This window comes from Necator americanus, chromosome II (assembly GCF_031761385.1).
Source record: "Necator americanus strain Aroian chromosome II, whole genome shotgun sequence".
Classification (NCBI taxonomy): Eukaryota; Metazoa; Nematoda; class Chromadorea; order Rhabditida; family Ancylostomatidae; genus Necator; species Necator americanus.
In genome coordinates, this window is record NC_087372.1 from 14,997,915 (window position 1) to 15,015,930 (window position 18,016).

An 18,016-nucleotide genomic window follows, 5' to 3' on the forward strand; every position below is an offset into this window, starting at 1 on the left:
CGACAGGTCTTGAGAAGGGACGAAGTAGTTTGTACGAGTGATTAGTACTTACGAAGATTGCGTTCCACCCTATTTATGTATAATCGAATGCACAAGATTATAGAGAACGAAGTAAAGGAAGCGGGGGGAGCATAGTGCGGAATTCTTCAAGTAATGCTTCTCATATGAATGATTTATCATTTTGAGGGATGGTCTCATATATGCTTCATACTCGTTTCACAATCGACTATTTTGAAGAGTGCACCTGGATTTCGTGTTGTTATCGGCTTTTCGAGACACCTTTGCGCTTTGCTTGATTGAAAATATACCGTTTCCAGTTCCACTTTATGAGCAATTTAGACCTGTTTGAGTTTCAGAACCATGTCTGAGTCTCTGTTGTTCCGAGTAGGATCAGATGAGCCCGGAGAGCAAATAAGCATTAGTTGTTCCCAAGTGGAGCTGCTCACAAGTTTTGAGAAGGCTAAATTGAATTCGTTTCGACTTAATCGTAAACTCAGCCGACCGGAGGTGATCGGTGTTGGTAAGCCTGGACGAAAGAGCGTAGGTTTGTTCTTGAGAGTTGATATTTGCAGTATTATTTGACGTTCCAATGTACATGCGACTCCTACTTTGTGCTATACAAATGTTCTAATGATACTCTTTACGTAATGTGCTCAATTCCCAATGTTGCACACTGCTTCGATCTTCACTTTGCTTTTCCATGAAGGTAATATGGTTAATTAAATCTAGGCGATCGTCATTGCTTGCCTGGTATATCTATATTTTCATCTGCTTGTTGCAGTATCATCCGTTACTGTAGATAAGACGGTCGACATTAAAATGTTTTGCTCCTAACAATAGAGCTTTCTACTCTTGTTGCTGACTCAGAAAGGGATGATATCCTCAGTCAGCCATACTTGAAGCTTTCAGCTCTGAAATCTGTCACGATTACTACTTCATGTTACTCTTTTTTTTCTCAAAATTGTTGAAACAATGTGTAAATAAAGGATGTGGGTTAGATTGCACAAATCAGCTACTTTATTTTTCAGTTGTTAGAGGTCACACGTTGTCAAAGCGCGAATACATGGTATTTTAGAGGAGCTTCGCCTCGAACTTCTGACAAAGTCACAACCTCAGTTTCCACCTTCGACAGCAGCAGGGAACAAAACACATGCGAATGAATCCTCGAATTCGAAGAATAAGAAATCCAAGACGAAAAATTCTCACTCCGTAAGTTTCTTTCTCCCAACACTTATTTACTTTTGCATTGGCAGCATGAAGAAGTTGGAAAAATGTTGTACATAAAGTACCTGAGTGCATTATGTTCAAAAATATATGGTAGAACTCTTGTCTTCTTTTTTTATCTGGTTGCGAACAAGCTGAGAGGGTAATATACAACGAATGCGGTTGAAGTAATAATATAATCGGTAATACGTTTGAAATAGAGAGAACTACCATTGAAAATGGCAGCTCCCAAGATCGCCCTTTGCATGGAGGAAAGCGGTGGTCTCATCCCATGTTGCCTCATTCGATCTCGATCTCATCTATAGCCATTTTCGTATGTTTACTTTTTGCATGATGTAGAATTCGGGAGCTGATTAACTTTTTTCATGAGTTTGCTCCTCAAGAATGCTACTTTAGGGTGAAAGAAACATTTGAATTCATTCACCGTTCAAATCTACATTTTGTTCGAAGGTAAACGTGAGCGTGATTGAACGTGAAGGATCTGCTAACGACATTGACATTTTTGAAACCGCTGATATCTGATCTTTCTTTGTGCAAATAGGATGAGCGGCGATTTGCACGGTTCATTCCACTGAGAAGACATGATCATCATTCGAAAACTAATGCGACCCAATTTGGTCTACCATAACTATTTGAATCGAATTAGCTCGATTACAACGTTTCCTGGTTAAATCTCTTCAAGTTTTCAAGAAAAGAAAACTACTCTGAATATAGCAAGTTTCCTCGCAGCTGCTCACACAACTGCCTCGAGCTTCATGTTGTTTTGACCCGACTGTACAACCATTTGTAATTTCATCACATGCTTATTATTTCGACAATATAGATCAACCATAACTGGGAATAGGCTCAAAACTTGTGTTCCGAAGGGTGATTAAAATTCGTTACAGCTACGACAAAAAATGCGTCATAGTAGTTATGTCGTATAAAACTAAGATTAGGTGTAGATGCTAACGAACCCCCCGTCTGCTCCAGTGCAGTCCGAACGCACCTTAGTGCGGGATCTCCGATTAATATGACGTCATTAAAATTATTCTTGTTTAATATGTATTGAGCTCAATAGTAATGCTTGCTTAATTCACGTATACAGTGGCGGACAAAAGTTTAGCAGTTTTTTCTTCGCGTTTTTGCTCTGGTTTTTCATTTTCTTCCGGTTAGATCTAGTAAATACATTTGAAAATAATGCCTGAAATGCGATTCCGTCCAAAAATGGCAAACAATGCAGAAAGAAAGTCTGCAATTTTAAATTAATTGGAAATTGGACGGGCAAAAAGTTCAACAATTTCTCAGTTCTTGTATTGTTTGCGTTGCTTTTGCCTTATTTTATTGCTCTTCTGTCATCTTCTACACTATAGAAGAATAGAAATCAGTACCTGAGTAGCATTCGCAAAATCGTCCTGAACCCAAAAAGATTAATTCGTAGCAGGAATTTGATATTTAGGACTGAATTTAGTGTCGATTGGACAACGAGAATAAGTCCGTTTATCACAAACTTTGACCAATCACTGAATAGCATATTTCCACATCCCTGTCCCTTTCAGTGCAAGTGCGGCTTTGCAAAGGCTATCCTATTCTTCATGGACACCAACCGTTTCTTATAGAGTTTATTACCAAACTCGCCAGCATATGAACAACACTGGACAGTCCTGGGAGAAATAAGGAAATCTTTCAAAATTTAGTCAGATCTTTTTTTTTGAACATCGATTGGTTGGATACGGATTATTACAAATTTCTCTAAGACTGTTGATATCAATCGGTTCGGTTGTTTTCTTTGGTCGCCCACTTCTAGAAATATTCTCCGGAACTTTCTAAATCTTATAACATTGACGAACTTCAATAACAATGCTTGGGTAAACATTATAAGGAAGAAGTAATTTTTCTTTTCTGTGCCCGAAGCTCTGATGATTATTATGAATTTCGCACGTTAAGAGCAATGGCTTTTCACATATATGTGAAACAAAGGAATTTGTTAAGAAAAAAGAGCACCAAAAAAAAAAAGGCAAAATTAACGCAAACAATACAAGAACTGAGAAATTGTTGAACTTTTTGCCCGTCCAATTTCCAATTAATTTAAAATTGCAGACTTTCTTTCTGCATTGTTTGCCATTTTTGGACGGAATCGCATTTCAGGCATTATTTTCAAATGTATTTACTAGATCTAACCGGAAGAAAATGAAAAACCAGAGCAAAAACGCGAAGAAAAAACTGCTAAACTTTTGTCCGCCACTGTATACGTGAATTAAGCAAGCATTACTATTGAGCTCAATACATATTAAACAAGAATAATTTTAATGACGTCATATTAATCGGAGATCCCGCACTAAGGTGCGTTCGGACTGCACTGGAGCAGACGGGGGGTTCGTTAGCATCTACACCTAATCTTAGTTTTATACGACATAACTACTATGACGCATTTTTTTGTCGTAGCTGTAACGAATTTTAATCACCCTTCGGAACACAAGTTGTGAGTCTATTCCCAGTTATGGTTGATCTATATTGTCGAAATAATAAGCATGTGATGAAATTACAAATGGTTGTACAGTCGGGTCAAAACAACATGAAGCTCGAGGCAGTTGTGTGAGCAGCTGCGAGGAAACTTGCTATATTCAGAGTAGTTTTCTTTTCTTGAAAACTTGAAGAGATTTAACCAGAAAACGTTGTAATCGAGCTAATTCGATTCAAATAGTTCTTGTTTCTTGCCAAATTCTTGTCTACTTCTTTGATAAATCTAAAACTGCAGACTTTCTTTCTGCATTTTCCCTGGTTCTTAAACATAATCACATTTCCTACATTATTTTGGATTATATACAGTAGACTTAACCAAAAGAAAATGCAAAATCGGAGAATAAATCGAAGAAAAGTAAATTGCTCAGTTCTCATCTGTTTCTGTACATACATAGCTCTAGTGTTTGAGTAGTAGCTGCCTAGATAGGCTCAACGTTTTCAAGCCCGAGAAGCGAAGTACGCTACAGTTTTCAATATTACAAAGATCAATAATAGTAACGATTGTTTAGGATACTCACTCATCTACTCTTTCACCTGGATATGCCTACGCACATCTTGCAAAGTCTTGTCAACATTGCGGATGCAGACGTGTGCGTGTCGTGAATCCTGGACGCTTGGACGGTCGAAAGATAATGGAGTGTACAAACAAAGATTGCCTTGCCACCATCAAGTTTGCGAATCTTCCGGAAGGAACTTTGATCAATCCGGGCGGAAGAGTACGTTATTTTACCCAGTCTCCTTGGAATGCAAAAAAAAACAAAGTATATTGTTTCAGCGAGTGGATTTTTATCTTGAAGAAACCACTAGCACTTTCCACATATATAATTTGAGAAGTATAGGAAGCTATAATTTTTTAAGAAAGTAGTATTTATGCGTTTTATGACTGGATGCACTCCGATAGGAAAACATTTCGTGTCATTGAGCATAAAGGGCCTCTAATGGGGAGGATCTTTTCAATCTTCAATTTGTATGTTCTCCTCTCTATTTTTCAGACGGAGGAGTTCAGTTGGTATGATTTGGATCCTGAAGAGATTTTCTACCCCTCAGCTTCCACATTAAAACGTTTGGAAGAAAGGTTTGTACTTCTATATGTATTTGTAAGCTATTTTTCGTTCGCTTGTCAGTCATACCTTGTCCTTCCAAGAAGACATTTTGTTATTTCAAAATGTTCTTAGCCTCAAATCTGACATCAAGAAACCGTTTGTTCCACAAGTTCGGTACGGCGAACACGGCAGCATTGTGATACGTTGTCCTGGGCAAAAAGAGTGGGTAAAAATGAAGTAATTTTTTCTGATATGTGTGAAGTGTACTATTTCTAATTGCAACTGTAATGCAGATAGTTAGTGTATCGCATTTCATCATTGTTTATATTTTCATTGTACTCCTAATGTTAAAATAATTATGTTTACAATTAATGTGTAGGGACGAGTCTGGTTTATTGTGCGGGTCTTCTTAACATGGTTTTTCTTTCTTCTCTTTTTTATGTCCTAATTCTTTAGATTTCTTTTTGTGTAAAAAGATAAATATGTGATCCTTGTTGAAGTTTATGGAACTTTCGCTGCGATTTTCGCCATTTGTGTTCCTCACATGTTAATAAGTTGGAAGGTGCACGGATGTAAACCAAGTGTAGTTTTGCGGTTCAACAAATGGACGTGCAACAAGGAATCCCAGAAGCTAGCATTTCAAATGGAGCTTTTCCAGACATGCCTCAAAAGAAATTCTACAGGTAAGGTGTTGAAAGTTCTAAAAGCATACAAATCAAGTAAATATGTAAATTCGCTGTTGCCGTAGCCCTACTTTGCGGTCTTAGCAACACGCGACAATACCCTTTTGAGCTCCTTTGCGGGCGCGAACACTTTTTGAAAATTGGAAAGTGGTGCGCTTGGCGCGGTTGGTGTATCTAACATTCAAAGAGTATTGTTTTTTTATTGACTAGGACATTGATAAACACGGCAATAACGACCTTCCAAGACGATTGTCTGTTGTGAAATTAAAATATAGGAAATTTAGGCAGCGAGCCCACTCAAATCCCCACTCTGATCACGATATTGAGTACCCACGAACGCCTGAAGAGTACATTTTGATTAGTTTTCTTGTAGAATGTCTATGTAATAAGTCTATCTATTTGAACTGCTTTATAGTATGGACTGGAAGAAGTTGTATGGAGACTTCGCCGGAGGCAGGCAAGTCGAGTTTGCTGATGTAGGATGCGGTTATGGAGGCCTTTTAATGAAGCTCTCTCCCATGTTTCCAGAAGTCTTGATGGTTGGGCTCGAAATACGTGTGAAGGTTAGTATATGTCGCTGGTGTGGAGCACTTAGCCCAACTGAATGCTTTACAGGTTTCAGATTTCGTCCAAGAGAAGATTAAGGCTCTTCGTTTGCGGTCTTCGGATCCAAGAGGTTTCCGCAATGTGGCATGTCTAAGATCGAATGCGATGAAATACTTGCCAAATTACTTCCACAAGCATCAACTGTCAAAGATGTTCTTCCTTTTTCCTGATCCACATTTCAAGAACAAAAAACACAAGTGGCGAATAATTACACCAGGACTGCTAGCTGAATATGCCTACGTTCTTAGGCCCGGTGGTTGGTCATTTTTCTTCCTCTTTTTGCTTCGTTTGAAATCAGTAGCATCGAAAAATTGGAGCAGGGAAACAAATAATTTTGAACTATCGTGACAGAATAATGATATTTTCTTTTCCAGTCAAAGTTTATACTGTAGGGAACACTCTTTAAAGTTTAAAAAAACTGTTGGAAAGGAAGCTCCGTCCCTTCTTCATTTCTGAAGTTCAGGGGTATTCTAAACTTCTGCTACAAGTATATTTTGAGGATTTGCGTAGGATACTGTAAAAATCTCTCAGAATCCTTTCTGTGAATCCCTACGAATTTCTCCTGCAAAATTTGCATTGGGAGCTTTGTGTCATGTGGTGTCATGGTGTAAATTCTTCAGGATGAAATACCTGGGGAAGTGGAGCACCGTGACCGAGGTGGTCTTGTGCGGAAAACCTCGTTTGCTTCCATATTTTGGCCTCTAAATCCTACAATGGGGTTCCCTACATCTTATATTTTCTCTCTTTTGACCATATTAATCGCATCTTCTCTAGATCCTTAACCTACAAATTTCTCAAAAAGTAGAACGGAATGAGTGACTTCTGACTTTGTGATCTTTCTCAACTAATAGGCTCTGTCACTGTTGTATATTTTTTGACGAGAGTAAATTTTGATTAGGCTAATCTGCGTTATGTCTTTTCTCCCCTTTAAGCCGAAGAAACGTGTTTCTCTTTTCCGAAATTTCTATAGTTGGGATGTGGAGCACGTCGTACGCAGTTTTCTCGATTTTACCGGCCTTGTTCAGTTTTTGAGCGAATCTGACTTCATTCGGTACTTTATATTTTAGAAATGTTGAACGTTGCATCAATTTTGCGTTGCAAAATGATTTTCTGCGTTGCGATTCCTATCTTCATGCTGAAGTGATTGCAAAAACAAGGAAGTTGTACTCTTCCGCATGCGTCCTTCTTTTTTCATTTCTTCTCGTTCATCCGTCGGACTTCTCTCCTTGCTTTTAATCTATCCTAATGTCCTAAGTTCATTGAGATGCCACTATATCCATGTCGAATTTTTAGAGAGTTGTAAGGTAAGGTTCTGACCATTTTGGCTGCAAGACTTTTATATTTTTTGAAAGACATTGTTCGCTGATCGTGTAGAAGAGAGTTAAAAAAAAACTCTCTCTCCACACTCTGTGTCAGATGCTATTCGGAATTTAAAAGCAGCATATCACGGAATGATGACGTTATGAACTCTCATGGACAATGTAGTGTTGAAGGTGTGGGTTGCGAGTCTGAGCGTGTTCACGCTCAATTCCCCCTAATCGTTTTGAAAAACGGCTTGGAGCGTGTACAAGGGTTGCGCTTGTGTCACAGAAGTTTCACACGCCGTTTTTTCAGGACATTTGGGGGGAATTGAGCGAGAACACGTTCCTAATAGTAACTAACACCCCGAACTCTATGTTGTTCGTGGGAGATACCAACAGCGTCTTTTTCTTGATGTGCTGTCTTTAAAGGAAGGGTACAAGTCCACAAGTGAGGGAAGAATTACGTTAAATGTGTGGTTAAAATGAGTTGCATTTACTACTACATTCACACTATCACCGTTACTTTCAGTTCCAGTTTGTCGTTTTCGAAAAGAAACTTGCAAAACACTACTATGATTTGATAATCATACTGCGTGAAGAAGTTTAAACAATATACATCTTGCTGAAGTCTATGTAAAGTTCCATTCCCACACAAGTTTTAAATCATCAACTAAATCTTTGTTGAGTAGCATTAAAGTGAATTGAGATTTGGTGCGTACAAAAAGTGGAGAGGATTAGCGCGCACGTTTCCAACGAGGTTGATGTGAAAAAAACGTATAAGAACTGCACCGTGGGTATGAGTTCATGTTCAAGAAAACTAGCTTTACATGAGCATTAGTGCTGTCTCATTGTTCACTCTCAACCACGTCCGAGCTTCACAAAGTTAAGGTCCATTGGACAGTTTTTATATATTTATCTGGGCACGTCTTTCGCTCTTTGGTCGCCTTTTTATTTTAATATTACGTCTTTTTTAAAGAAACAGTGTTGAAATCAAAAGTCTATTTTGATAGACCGTTTTGTTTCTTTTCACCAGTGGCTGATGTAGCGCAGTCGGCAAGAGGTTCCTCTGTCTTCACGATCGATCGGAGGTTCCAATCCGCCCTAGTGCTCACCAAGTCTTTCATCCATCCAGGGTCGACAAATTGGAACCAGATTTGTCTGGGAGGATAAAAACACTGACATGATACATCGGCTAGCCTCCGCAAGTCATTGCATAGACTAGGCACGCGTTTGTGAACCCCAGATGATTCTGAATTGAAGTGAACGTAGTGGCGCATTCTGAGCGAATTGACTAACGCCAGACACTTTATCCTTTGTCCCACTCCTTCCCGTGTCTTTTTCTTGGTTTCGCGAAAGAAACTTCGCTTTTTTAAATGATGAGGAATTCAGTAACGGATTTTCTTCTTTCTTTTATTCCCAATATTTTATACCGCAACGGCGATTGTTTGAGCAACATGCAGGCTCCCTTATCTTTCTTCGTCTCATCTTATCACCCAGTGACACAGACTTGCTTTTTTCATCGAGTTTTTGCATCTGCTCTCTTTGCTGGCTAGTATTTCTTATTTGTATCTGCAGTCTCAGGTAGTGTTTTGCTTTCACTGCACTTTTTTATTTCCTTCTGGTTTTATTTTGACATCCTTTTACTTCAATGATTCCACCGTTGTGTTTTTTTTTCTTGCAAATTTTGACAAAATTATGAAGTTTTAGTTCTTTTTTGGTCGTAATTGATATTTTGCCATTCTCCAAAGCATCAGATTTTTCTCTGTTCATGTAATACTAAAAACTTTTATTTCTGTGTTGCTGCTACAGAACAAGTTGTTTCTATTCGTTTTCAGGGGTGTTATCTATTTCATTACATTTTTTTTAAAAGTCAGTTAAGATCTGCCTCATAGAACACTTCCATTATAATTTATTATTCTTTTACGAGGTTACTTTAGGCTGTTCAAACATTTCACCAGCTTAGCTGCTTTTTTTCAAACTTTTCAACACCCTCACCCAACTCCGATCGCACTTCGGAGACCTACTGACCGAAGGTCCCATTGCGCCACTTCGAGCACAGCCGTTCATTTTGTGTTTGTTACAACTGCAACATGAATAATGTTGTGTTGGAGATTTGACGTTGCAGTTGTTGCATATGTTTGTTTTGACATTCGTCATCCCTGAAAAAGAATTCTTATACCATAAATATGCAATGACGATTGTAATGTACTTTTCTTAACAATGTGTCACATGTTCTGGTGACCTTTTAAAGTTCAGTCAGTGACATCACTTGGATCCTTTTTAAAAATCATCTCCGAAGGTTAGTACTCATGTAAAGGACCTTGAAATCATGACATCATCCTGTTGCTCGTGATTACTTTGACATATAAAATTCTTGTGGTCTCATTCCCGTAAATAACCATTTTTCGTTCTTTTTTTACTGCAGGATTAGTGTACACAATCACTGACGTTGAAGAGTTACACGAATGGATGGCATGTCATCTTTCTCGACATCCACTTTTCGTGCGCCTAACAAAGGAGGAGGAGGCGGCTGATCCCGTTGTTCCATTGCTGTTTGAGAGGTTTGGATTTTTTTTCCTCACATAACCTGCACTATTTCATTACAGTTTCGTGGAGAGCACGAAACTGTAACGAAATAGTGCAGGTCGGCCAAGTGAATAGGAAACTTTTCCTATCGTGAGGATGTGCAAATGGCTGCAGTTTCATGTTTCCGAGCAGTTTAAAAGATGGTGTAAAATCCGCCCTATAGAAATAAGACGTCCAGGAAATGAATACACGTTTTGAACAGTTGTAAAATTGGCACTTGTTACAGTACAGTCAGCTGTATGCAGCAAACTACGTAATTTTTTTTTCATCCCTCGACATGTCAATGACACCGTTCGGAATATGACGGACATTTAATTCTGAGACTTTGATTTCGTTAGATACTTGTCCAAGAGATTTTCGTAGCTTTCACGATACCTTCGATTAAATCTTCCTTCTGTCATTATCTTCGCAACCGTGGTCATTTAGAACGCTTTTCTGAGGAATCATCTGCTTCAAATTCATTTCCATTTCGAGATGTTGCAAGCTTTAAAAATTCCTTTACTATCTCTGCTCTTCCACCACTTTTTCATATTTGCGATATAATCGCAGATTGTTTTTTATCTTAGGGATTTACCATGGTTTTCGCCATTGTTTCTGCTCCAACTTTGACAGTACTAGAAGCCCTCTAAACCTTCACTATATCGAAAACTAAACAAATTATGAGCCTTTGAAATGTCTCTCTTTTCGAATTATTAATTATTAACTCAAAACGGGTCCTTTACCAAAACCGGAGCGAGAGCATTTCCTTAAGCCTTGAAAAGTAGTGATGTGAAGGTATGTAAAATGAATTACGTAGTATAACATAGTAAAAAAAAAGAATTCACAGCATCAAAAAGTGCTGTGAATTCTTTTTTTACTATTCTATACTAGTCGACTGGGCAGCAGTGCATTCTGCTGTTAGCATGGTGAGCACTTTCTAGAGAATACTACAGATTCCTACGAAATAAATGTGGACTTACCACTGATCTGCGTTTTAACCGCTCAAAAATCGTCCGATTTTTGCATGCTATGAGTGGTAAAAAAACGCAACAGCTTGCTTTCCCGTCTAATAACAAAACTTCACGATTAATTATGATCATCAACACTACGAGGTCTTTACGATAACCTACTATTATATGAGGCACAAAATTGTTCGTCCGCCCGTTTGACGCGGACCTCCACGGATTCTCAGAGATCAAGAAGACCGGTCTGTTGACGGCCACAAGATTACACAGTACATCGCACTTGGGGAAGTTAGAGTAAGAGCGGGTGATGAAATTTCACAGACGCAACAGTTGAACAAGAGGACGGAACAACGTATTGAACAGTGCTGTAATGAGTGGTGGTGTGGAGCGAAACAAGGCGAAGACGTGAAACATGACCCTAGGCAATGATTGTATGTCTTTTGTATCTTATATTTACGGAACTATGCGGAACTTTACTGTATACCGTATACAGAACTTTAATCCTAGGAGCCTGTTGAACTGATCACAGATACGTATATTCGCAGAAATATTTTACACCAATGATCAATTTCATTTTTTTTTGTCATTTTGCTCCAAGCGTACCACTTACGGTTTGTGACGAAAACTGCAGGGATATTTGAATGCGGACCGCTATGTCGTAGAAAGTAACTTCAGGCAATTATCGACATTATTGATATTGGCCTATTTTTTCCAAATAGACGGTGGAAAAGTAACAGTTAATGTTTTTGATGTACACTAATCAGAATTTTACTTATCCCAAGAATCTTTCCTAAGGTACTTCCTAAGGTAATCGACAGGCTTACGTCCTTAGGCTTCTATAGTCTAATTTCTATTATTCTACTGTACTAGAATATTATTACGTATCAAGTCAAGAAAGAGTCTTTGTATCAAGTGAAGAAGGGCCTTTTTATTTGCTATCTTAGATAGTCGTTTCATTTGATGCCTAAGCGTTTTTAAACACACCTGCCTTCTCATGTCAGTATCTGTGTTTGAAAAGCGGTGTTACCAGTGAAGCAGAGAATTCGCTGGTTAAATTTGTAAAGAGATGCCTTTAGTGTGCGTGTCATCTAGAAGAAATACTTCTAGAACTTAGGTGCTAGCGGAAATCTAAAACTGATAAAATATACCAAAAGAAAGGGAAATACTCATTGCACCCCACCTTCCCCCACCATTAGGATTTATGGGTTTATGTTGTGCTTTCCGGTCCAAAATTCTCTACATTAAGAGCTTCTTTCGACTCAAATCTTCAACAATTCAAAACCTTAGAGTAAACTGTACCTGATCAATCTATTTAAATCTCCTGATTAGATTATCCTGTGCATTAAAACTTAGTTTCTCAATTGATAACCCCAAAGCACATTTCTTGCAACTATCAACTCATATAACTACGTTTACACGTACTTGTTTTGTTATCTTGCATGCTTTCAGCACTGAAGAAGGGCAGAAGGTAACACGAAATGAAGGTGATAAGTTTTGTGCCGTTTTTCGAAGAAAACCTGATCCAGACTGGTGATAACGCAAATTTGCTACATTGGTTTTTTTCTTTAAGAACCGCCTTTCTTTCTTGAAGAAAGTCTACAGATAGTTATATTATTATGTAAATTTATTTTTCAGTTTGTTACTATGTTGTTAGATTGTTTTCATTTGCCTCAATTGTTGCTTGATATTATTGAACTCATAAATTCTTTTAAATCACTTCTCTTGACTGTACATATATGGTCTGCTACCTGAATATCAATGTTTTCAATGATTTTTTTTTTTTGGAAATCAGCGCTTATCAGGCGCCTTATATCCTTGCTTTAGCACAGGAGAGCATGGGAGAAGAGGAATATGAGAGCTTGCCTACTCATAATGTTAAGGTATGTAAGAAACATTGTTTTGACAGCATTTTTTCTTTTCTCCAGGTTAGAACTTGTCGTCGATTGGTTCTTCCTTGATCAAGCGGTTTCTTCTTTTGAATACGAAGTTTTCAGGTTCATCTGGCCGCCGGTGCATTGGCTGGTGCCATAGAACACTGCGTTATGTTTCCATTCGACAGTGTGAAGACGAGAATGCAAAGCCTGTGTCCTTGTCCTGAAACTAAGTGTCCCACTCCTATGCATTCGTTATGGAGCATTGTCCGAAGGCATGGTTTTCATTTCTGATTTCTGGCTGTTCACTCAAAAAAAAATTCTTGGTTCCAGAGAATTTCCATTTTGTGGATGAGAAACTAGTTTTATACATTATACCAAGAACGCTTCAATTTTAGAAGTTCTAGTACTACCATGATTTTGTGCGCCTCTAATTTTTCCACTTATGAATGGGTACCAGACTATAGAAAATATTTTAGCCTGACAACATAGTTGTTTGGTGTAGTTGCAAACAAGGTTTGATTTGCACTTGCGGGGAATAGTCTCTCTTCTCCCCTCCAAAGTAACTGCATGGAAATGAGGCAGTCCAACGTTGAACGGATTTTGATGGCGTGAGCTAAGTTGGATCAATACTAAATCCTTCAAACATAATTAACGACTTTGTAGACGACTGTTATAATTGTGCAATTGGCAGGGTTGTTTTTTCCTCAACCATACAATGATGAACTTCCAGCTGAATATACGACAGAGTTTTAAACATGACCGAGACTATCAGAAATGACTTGTTCAATTGATTCAAATGTCCGCGTCGAGCAACGCTGCTCGATTGAGGTAGCAATCGACGCCCAGCATGCTTTGTGAGAAAAATGCTCGGTTGCTGTGCGCTTTACCGGACCGAGTACTGCTCTGTGAAAAAAGAGATGTAACTCCGTTTCATTTGTAACTGTAACTCAAAGTCAGGTGAAGATTAGATTATACGTTGGCCAGTTCGTGCCACACTCCTCTGTAACATCCTCGACGGTGCATCCGACAGTGTTGCTTCTGTAGCTGATAACTTATGCGTGACCAATCTCAAATGGAGCTATCACATTCTCCACGGTGAGAACGACACTGTTTTTAAAATAAGCCTAGACCTCGTTGTGTTCGGCCTTAAGGGGATGTGCAGAAGACGTGAAATGGTGGGATTACGTTTACCACCGGCGAGATGAGCCACTTCAATAAACAATACAAATGTTGATAAAGTTACTTGTTTTTAAGGAATAGTTTTGAATATTAGGCATTGGATCAGTTGTAACTACATTCATATTTCAAAACTCTTCTGGGTTTTGGTGAGAATAAAAATCTCTTTTTATCCATAACACTTCTAGAGAAGGCTGGCTGCGACCATTGCGTGGTGTGAATGCAGTCGCCGCCGGTTCCATGCCTGCGCACGCCTTATATTTCACTGTGTACGAAAAGAGCAAGGTTTATTATAACTCCCTTCACCACATCTTAAGATAATAACGTTTTACTATTTATTAATGTTTAAATTATAACATATTAGGGATTTCTTACTGGGAATACTGCTGGTCACGCGAATACGGCAGCTTACGGCGCTTCTGGAGTCCTGGCGACACTTGTTCACGACGCGGTGATGAACCCAGCAGAGGTACTTTTTTCCATCTTTTCCAAAGTGTTGCTTCAATAAATTTTTGCTTTTTTTAGGTGGTCAAACAACGCATGCAAATGCAGTTTTCACCTTATGGTTCATCACTGGAATGTGTGCGATGTATATATCAACGTGAAGGAATGGCAGCATTTTATCGGTCTTACACCACGCAGATCGCTATGGGTATCCCGTTCCAGTCGATCCATTTTATGACCTACGAGTTTTGGCAACATGTATGACATTATCTTATTAGTAGTTGCTCACCAAGTGCTCCTGCATACACTTTCGATATAGGTCCTTAATCCTGGACACAAATACGATCCCCAGTCACATTTGATAGCAGGAGGAATGGCAGGCGGACTTGCGGCTGCCGTCACTACACCACTGGACTGCGTAAAAACTGTACTGAATACACAACAAACTCCTGATGTTTGTCAGAAAGGCAGCATCCTATTTAAGGTATCTTTATCCATGCAATCTATAATGGTTGATTTTTTTGAGATTTTTGTGTGGTTTTTTTTTCTCAGTGACTATGACAGCCCCTTATTATTGCTATCTCAACTTTGCATTCTACATACTATTTGAAAACATTGTTCGGACTCAGGGCAAAATAGAATTGAAAGCAGATATAGGAGCAGAAAGAGATTTTTTAAATTTTATTCGTTCCACATTCACTTTTCGCTTCTAATCTACTTACCGCTTTCTCTCTTTTGCACCATGTAATTCCCTCTACTCATTGGGATTTGACACTTAGAAGCAGAAGACATAGATATCTGTTTCACCACTGCTTCCTATTTCCCAGATTAAATAATTTTCTTTAAAAATGTTACTCTTCCGTTGCATTTTTCCTCATTCCTCTTGCAAAAACCAACATAATAAAGACTATAGCTCATTGAATCATGTTCATATGATGCTTGAAGGAAGAGTTCGCCGATATTATCGAGGCTGTGAGCTATCTAGCAGTAGAAAGAGGTCGGTACGTAGTTCACTGATTTTGCTGTAAAAATGCGTGATTCTTCACTCTGGCACATTCAGAAACGAAAAATGGTCAATCCCCGAAAACGTATTAGCCAAAATGGCTTACGCGCACTTTTTTTTAGTTAGGAAAACCGCACATTTTCACCGTCCCATTCGTGAATCGACGTCCTTTTCGCTATCTATTGGTCCCTAGAAAAAGATCACAACCTCCAAAATTTCTGCGAACGCTGCCTTTAAAGAAAGATCGTATATCTTGAGCGCTATCGGAAGTTGAATGTTGAAGAGTGTTCGTCAAAATCTGAAATCTGAGCACTTTACTCTCGACATTCAGAGTATTAGAATGTTATTCCTCTCTGATCTCTTCTGTAAAAGAAAATCTATAAGGTCGGAGGCACTTAAATACGAAAAGTATTTGTTTTACAGAGCATTCGTCTAAATAAGGTTCTCGTTACCCATATCCTGTATTTTCTGCTCTCTTTCTTTTCAATTCAATCTTAAATCATGTTTTAAAAGATGTAGTGCCTTTTCAAGAAGAAATCGAGGAGTATCTGAACACACTATTTGCAGTCTACTGGTGGCTATCGGGGTATCATGGATGCGGTACGAATAATTTACCAACAGAGAGGTTTTGGTGGTTTCACATGCGGCATGCAGGCACGAGTGATCTTCCAGGTAGAGAAATATTTCATTTGTCAGTTGTTCTTGACGTGATCAGGAAAGTGGAATGTTCATGCAGTTGCTTTCTAAATGTTTGCTTACCTAGGTTCCTGCTACTGCCTTATCGTGGTCCGTATACGAACTTTTCAAGTATGTTCTAGGGTTTTATTCGACGGCATCGGTATAATCACATCAACGCTTTTATGCTGTGTTCTCTCGTCAAATTGTTTTTGTTTCCATTTGAGTATTGATATTCGTATATACATACCTTAAGTGATATTGTACCTCTCGGTGTTTCTATTAACCGACCATGATTCTCGACCTACCCTTAACCATCTCCCAAGAGTTCACTGTTTCGTTGTGTGTATAAATTAAACCATGGTACTCTTGCTGCTGATATAGACTGTGCCTAGTTTCACTTCTAGTGGTGTTTGACATATATAAGTCTATATATAGTAATAACGGGCATATTGAGTAGGAAGATTTCGTAGTTATTATTGTATTATTCTAAGAATGTTGAGAAAGGTAGACCGCCAGAGGTGTCGTTCCACAGGAAGATTCTGCTCTGATGAAGACTTATTTGCTTCTTTATTTTTGTGCTATTTAGCTGTACGATCAGCTTTATATCAAATGTTGCATCTGGTGGTTTCGTTCGACTTGCACTTGACGACATCACTATATTTCTTTGATTTTCTGAGTAGTTTTCTACCACGAAGAAAGCATTATATGGCGCTTTTCTTTCAATTAAGTAAATTAAGTGGTATATGACACCTAAGCTTGGTCATGGATGTTCTCGTTGCACTTTCGGAGATTGTTTGATAATTTCTTGTTGAACTTTGTTTCAAAAATGGTTGGTAGTTTCAGTACAAAGTTAGCATGTTGCTTAAGTCCTGTCTGCACATATGTTACTTCAAAAATAACAGCGGCCGCGGGTTGCGAACGTGCCGTTCTTACGAGGTTGACGTGAAATTACCAGCTCCATTGCTGAAATACGCGGCCTGAGTAAGATTCCCCTGCCATTCCAGTTTGCGCGCGAGCAGCGCAATAAAGTAAATATGCTCATACCTTCATTTATTCAATTTTCTCATTTTCCTTCCATGCAACTGTATACTTGTGCACGACCCGTGCAACAGCACACACAATGTCATTTATAGGGGTGTTCACGTGTTTGTTTTCCTGGATATAGCCAAGTGAAGTCTCGTTGTCTGCCTCTCGCTTAAAGGCATCACACCCGAATCTGAGGTGGTACGGATTTCAGGTGGAGTATTCGTATACGGGATCGTAGATTATGGAGGGAAGGGTGATTCCGTCCCATTCTTCCTAATTGGCGTAAAAACAACCCAGGAGATACGGTTTCGAGCGTTCCGCTGCGCTATTTCCTGCAAGGACTTCGATTGGAGCGCGCCAGCCTTGTGCACGCGCCGCATCTTCCGGACCGTTTTTTACGGCAATTAGGAAGAAATGGACAGAATCACCCCCTCTTCATAATCTACTATCCCGTATAAGAATACTATACCTGAAATCCGTATCACCTCAGATTTGTGGGGTGGTGCTTTCAAAGCAAACATACCATTGACGTTTGGAATAGTTAGATCCATTGCGGATGTATGAGACTATTATCACATTTTAAATTCACTCTTGTCTTTCGAAGATGCTACGAGAATAAGTGAAATTAAGCAACGGTAGAAAAAGTGTCGTTGAACCTATTCGCAGTGCATTCACTCCAAAGGAGAATATGGATATAATATGTATAACGATTGCGATATCGAGTTTAAAAGATTGTTCTCTTAATGAGTTTTTGAGTCTGAGTTTTTTAATCGACAATTCATGAACGGTGTATTTCTACGAAAACTCATTGTTCGGCGCACTTTTCCCTTCAAATAAATGAATATCGAATGGTATTCGCTTTGCATAGATTGATAAGTAAGTGCCACTAATTTCGCGCATCGAAAAGTGACTTTTGGGGTCTGTGG

At 38.8% G+C, this 18,016-nt stretch overlaps 1 protein-coding gene across 5 annotated transcripts; it reads left to right on the top strand.

Moving 5' to 3' along the window:
- Positions 1-360: 360 nt before the first annotated feature.
- Positions 361-16,230, top strand: RB195_017902 (uncharacterized protein; the record flags this gene model as incomplete). Of its 5 annotated transcripts, XM_064185097.1 has the most annotated exons (19): positions 361-544; positions 1,076-1,209; positions 4,236-4,442; positions 4,719-4,801; positions 4,902-4,991; positions 5,357-5,452; positions 5,737-5,799; positions 5,868-6,015; positions 6,068-6,314; positions 9,785-9,920; positions 12,339-12,373; positions 12,714-12,769; positions 12,884-13,035; positions 14,128-14,224; positions 14,304-14,408; positions 14,465-14,641; positions 14,703-14,867; positions 15,954-16,058; positions 16,150-16,230. In XM_064185097.1, the coding sequence occupies 19 exons, from the start codon at positions 361-363 to the stop codon at positions 16,228-16,230; spliced, it is 2,361 nt and encodes a 786-aa protein (XP_064040974.1). The 5 variants fall into 5 exon arrangements, with proteins under 5 accessions (XP_064040974.1, XP_064040975.1, XP_064040976.1 ...); XM_064185096.1 differs by lacking the exons at positions 361-544; positions 1,076-1,209; positions 4,236-4,442; ... (6 more) ...; positions 9,785-9,920; positions 12,339-12,373 and having other exon boundaries at positions 12,725-12,769; XM_064185093.1 differs by lacking the exons at positions 5,357-5,452; positions 5,737-5,799; positions 5,868-6,015; ... (9 more) ...; positions 15,954-16,058; positions 16,150-16,230 and having other exon boundaries at positions 4,902-5,010.
- Positions 16,231-18,016: the final 1,786 nt, after the last annotated feature.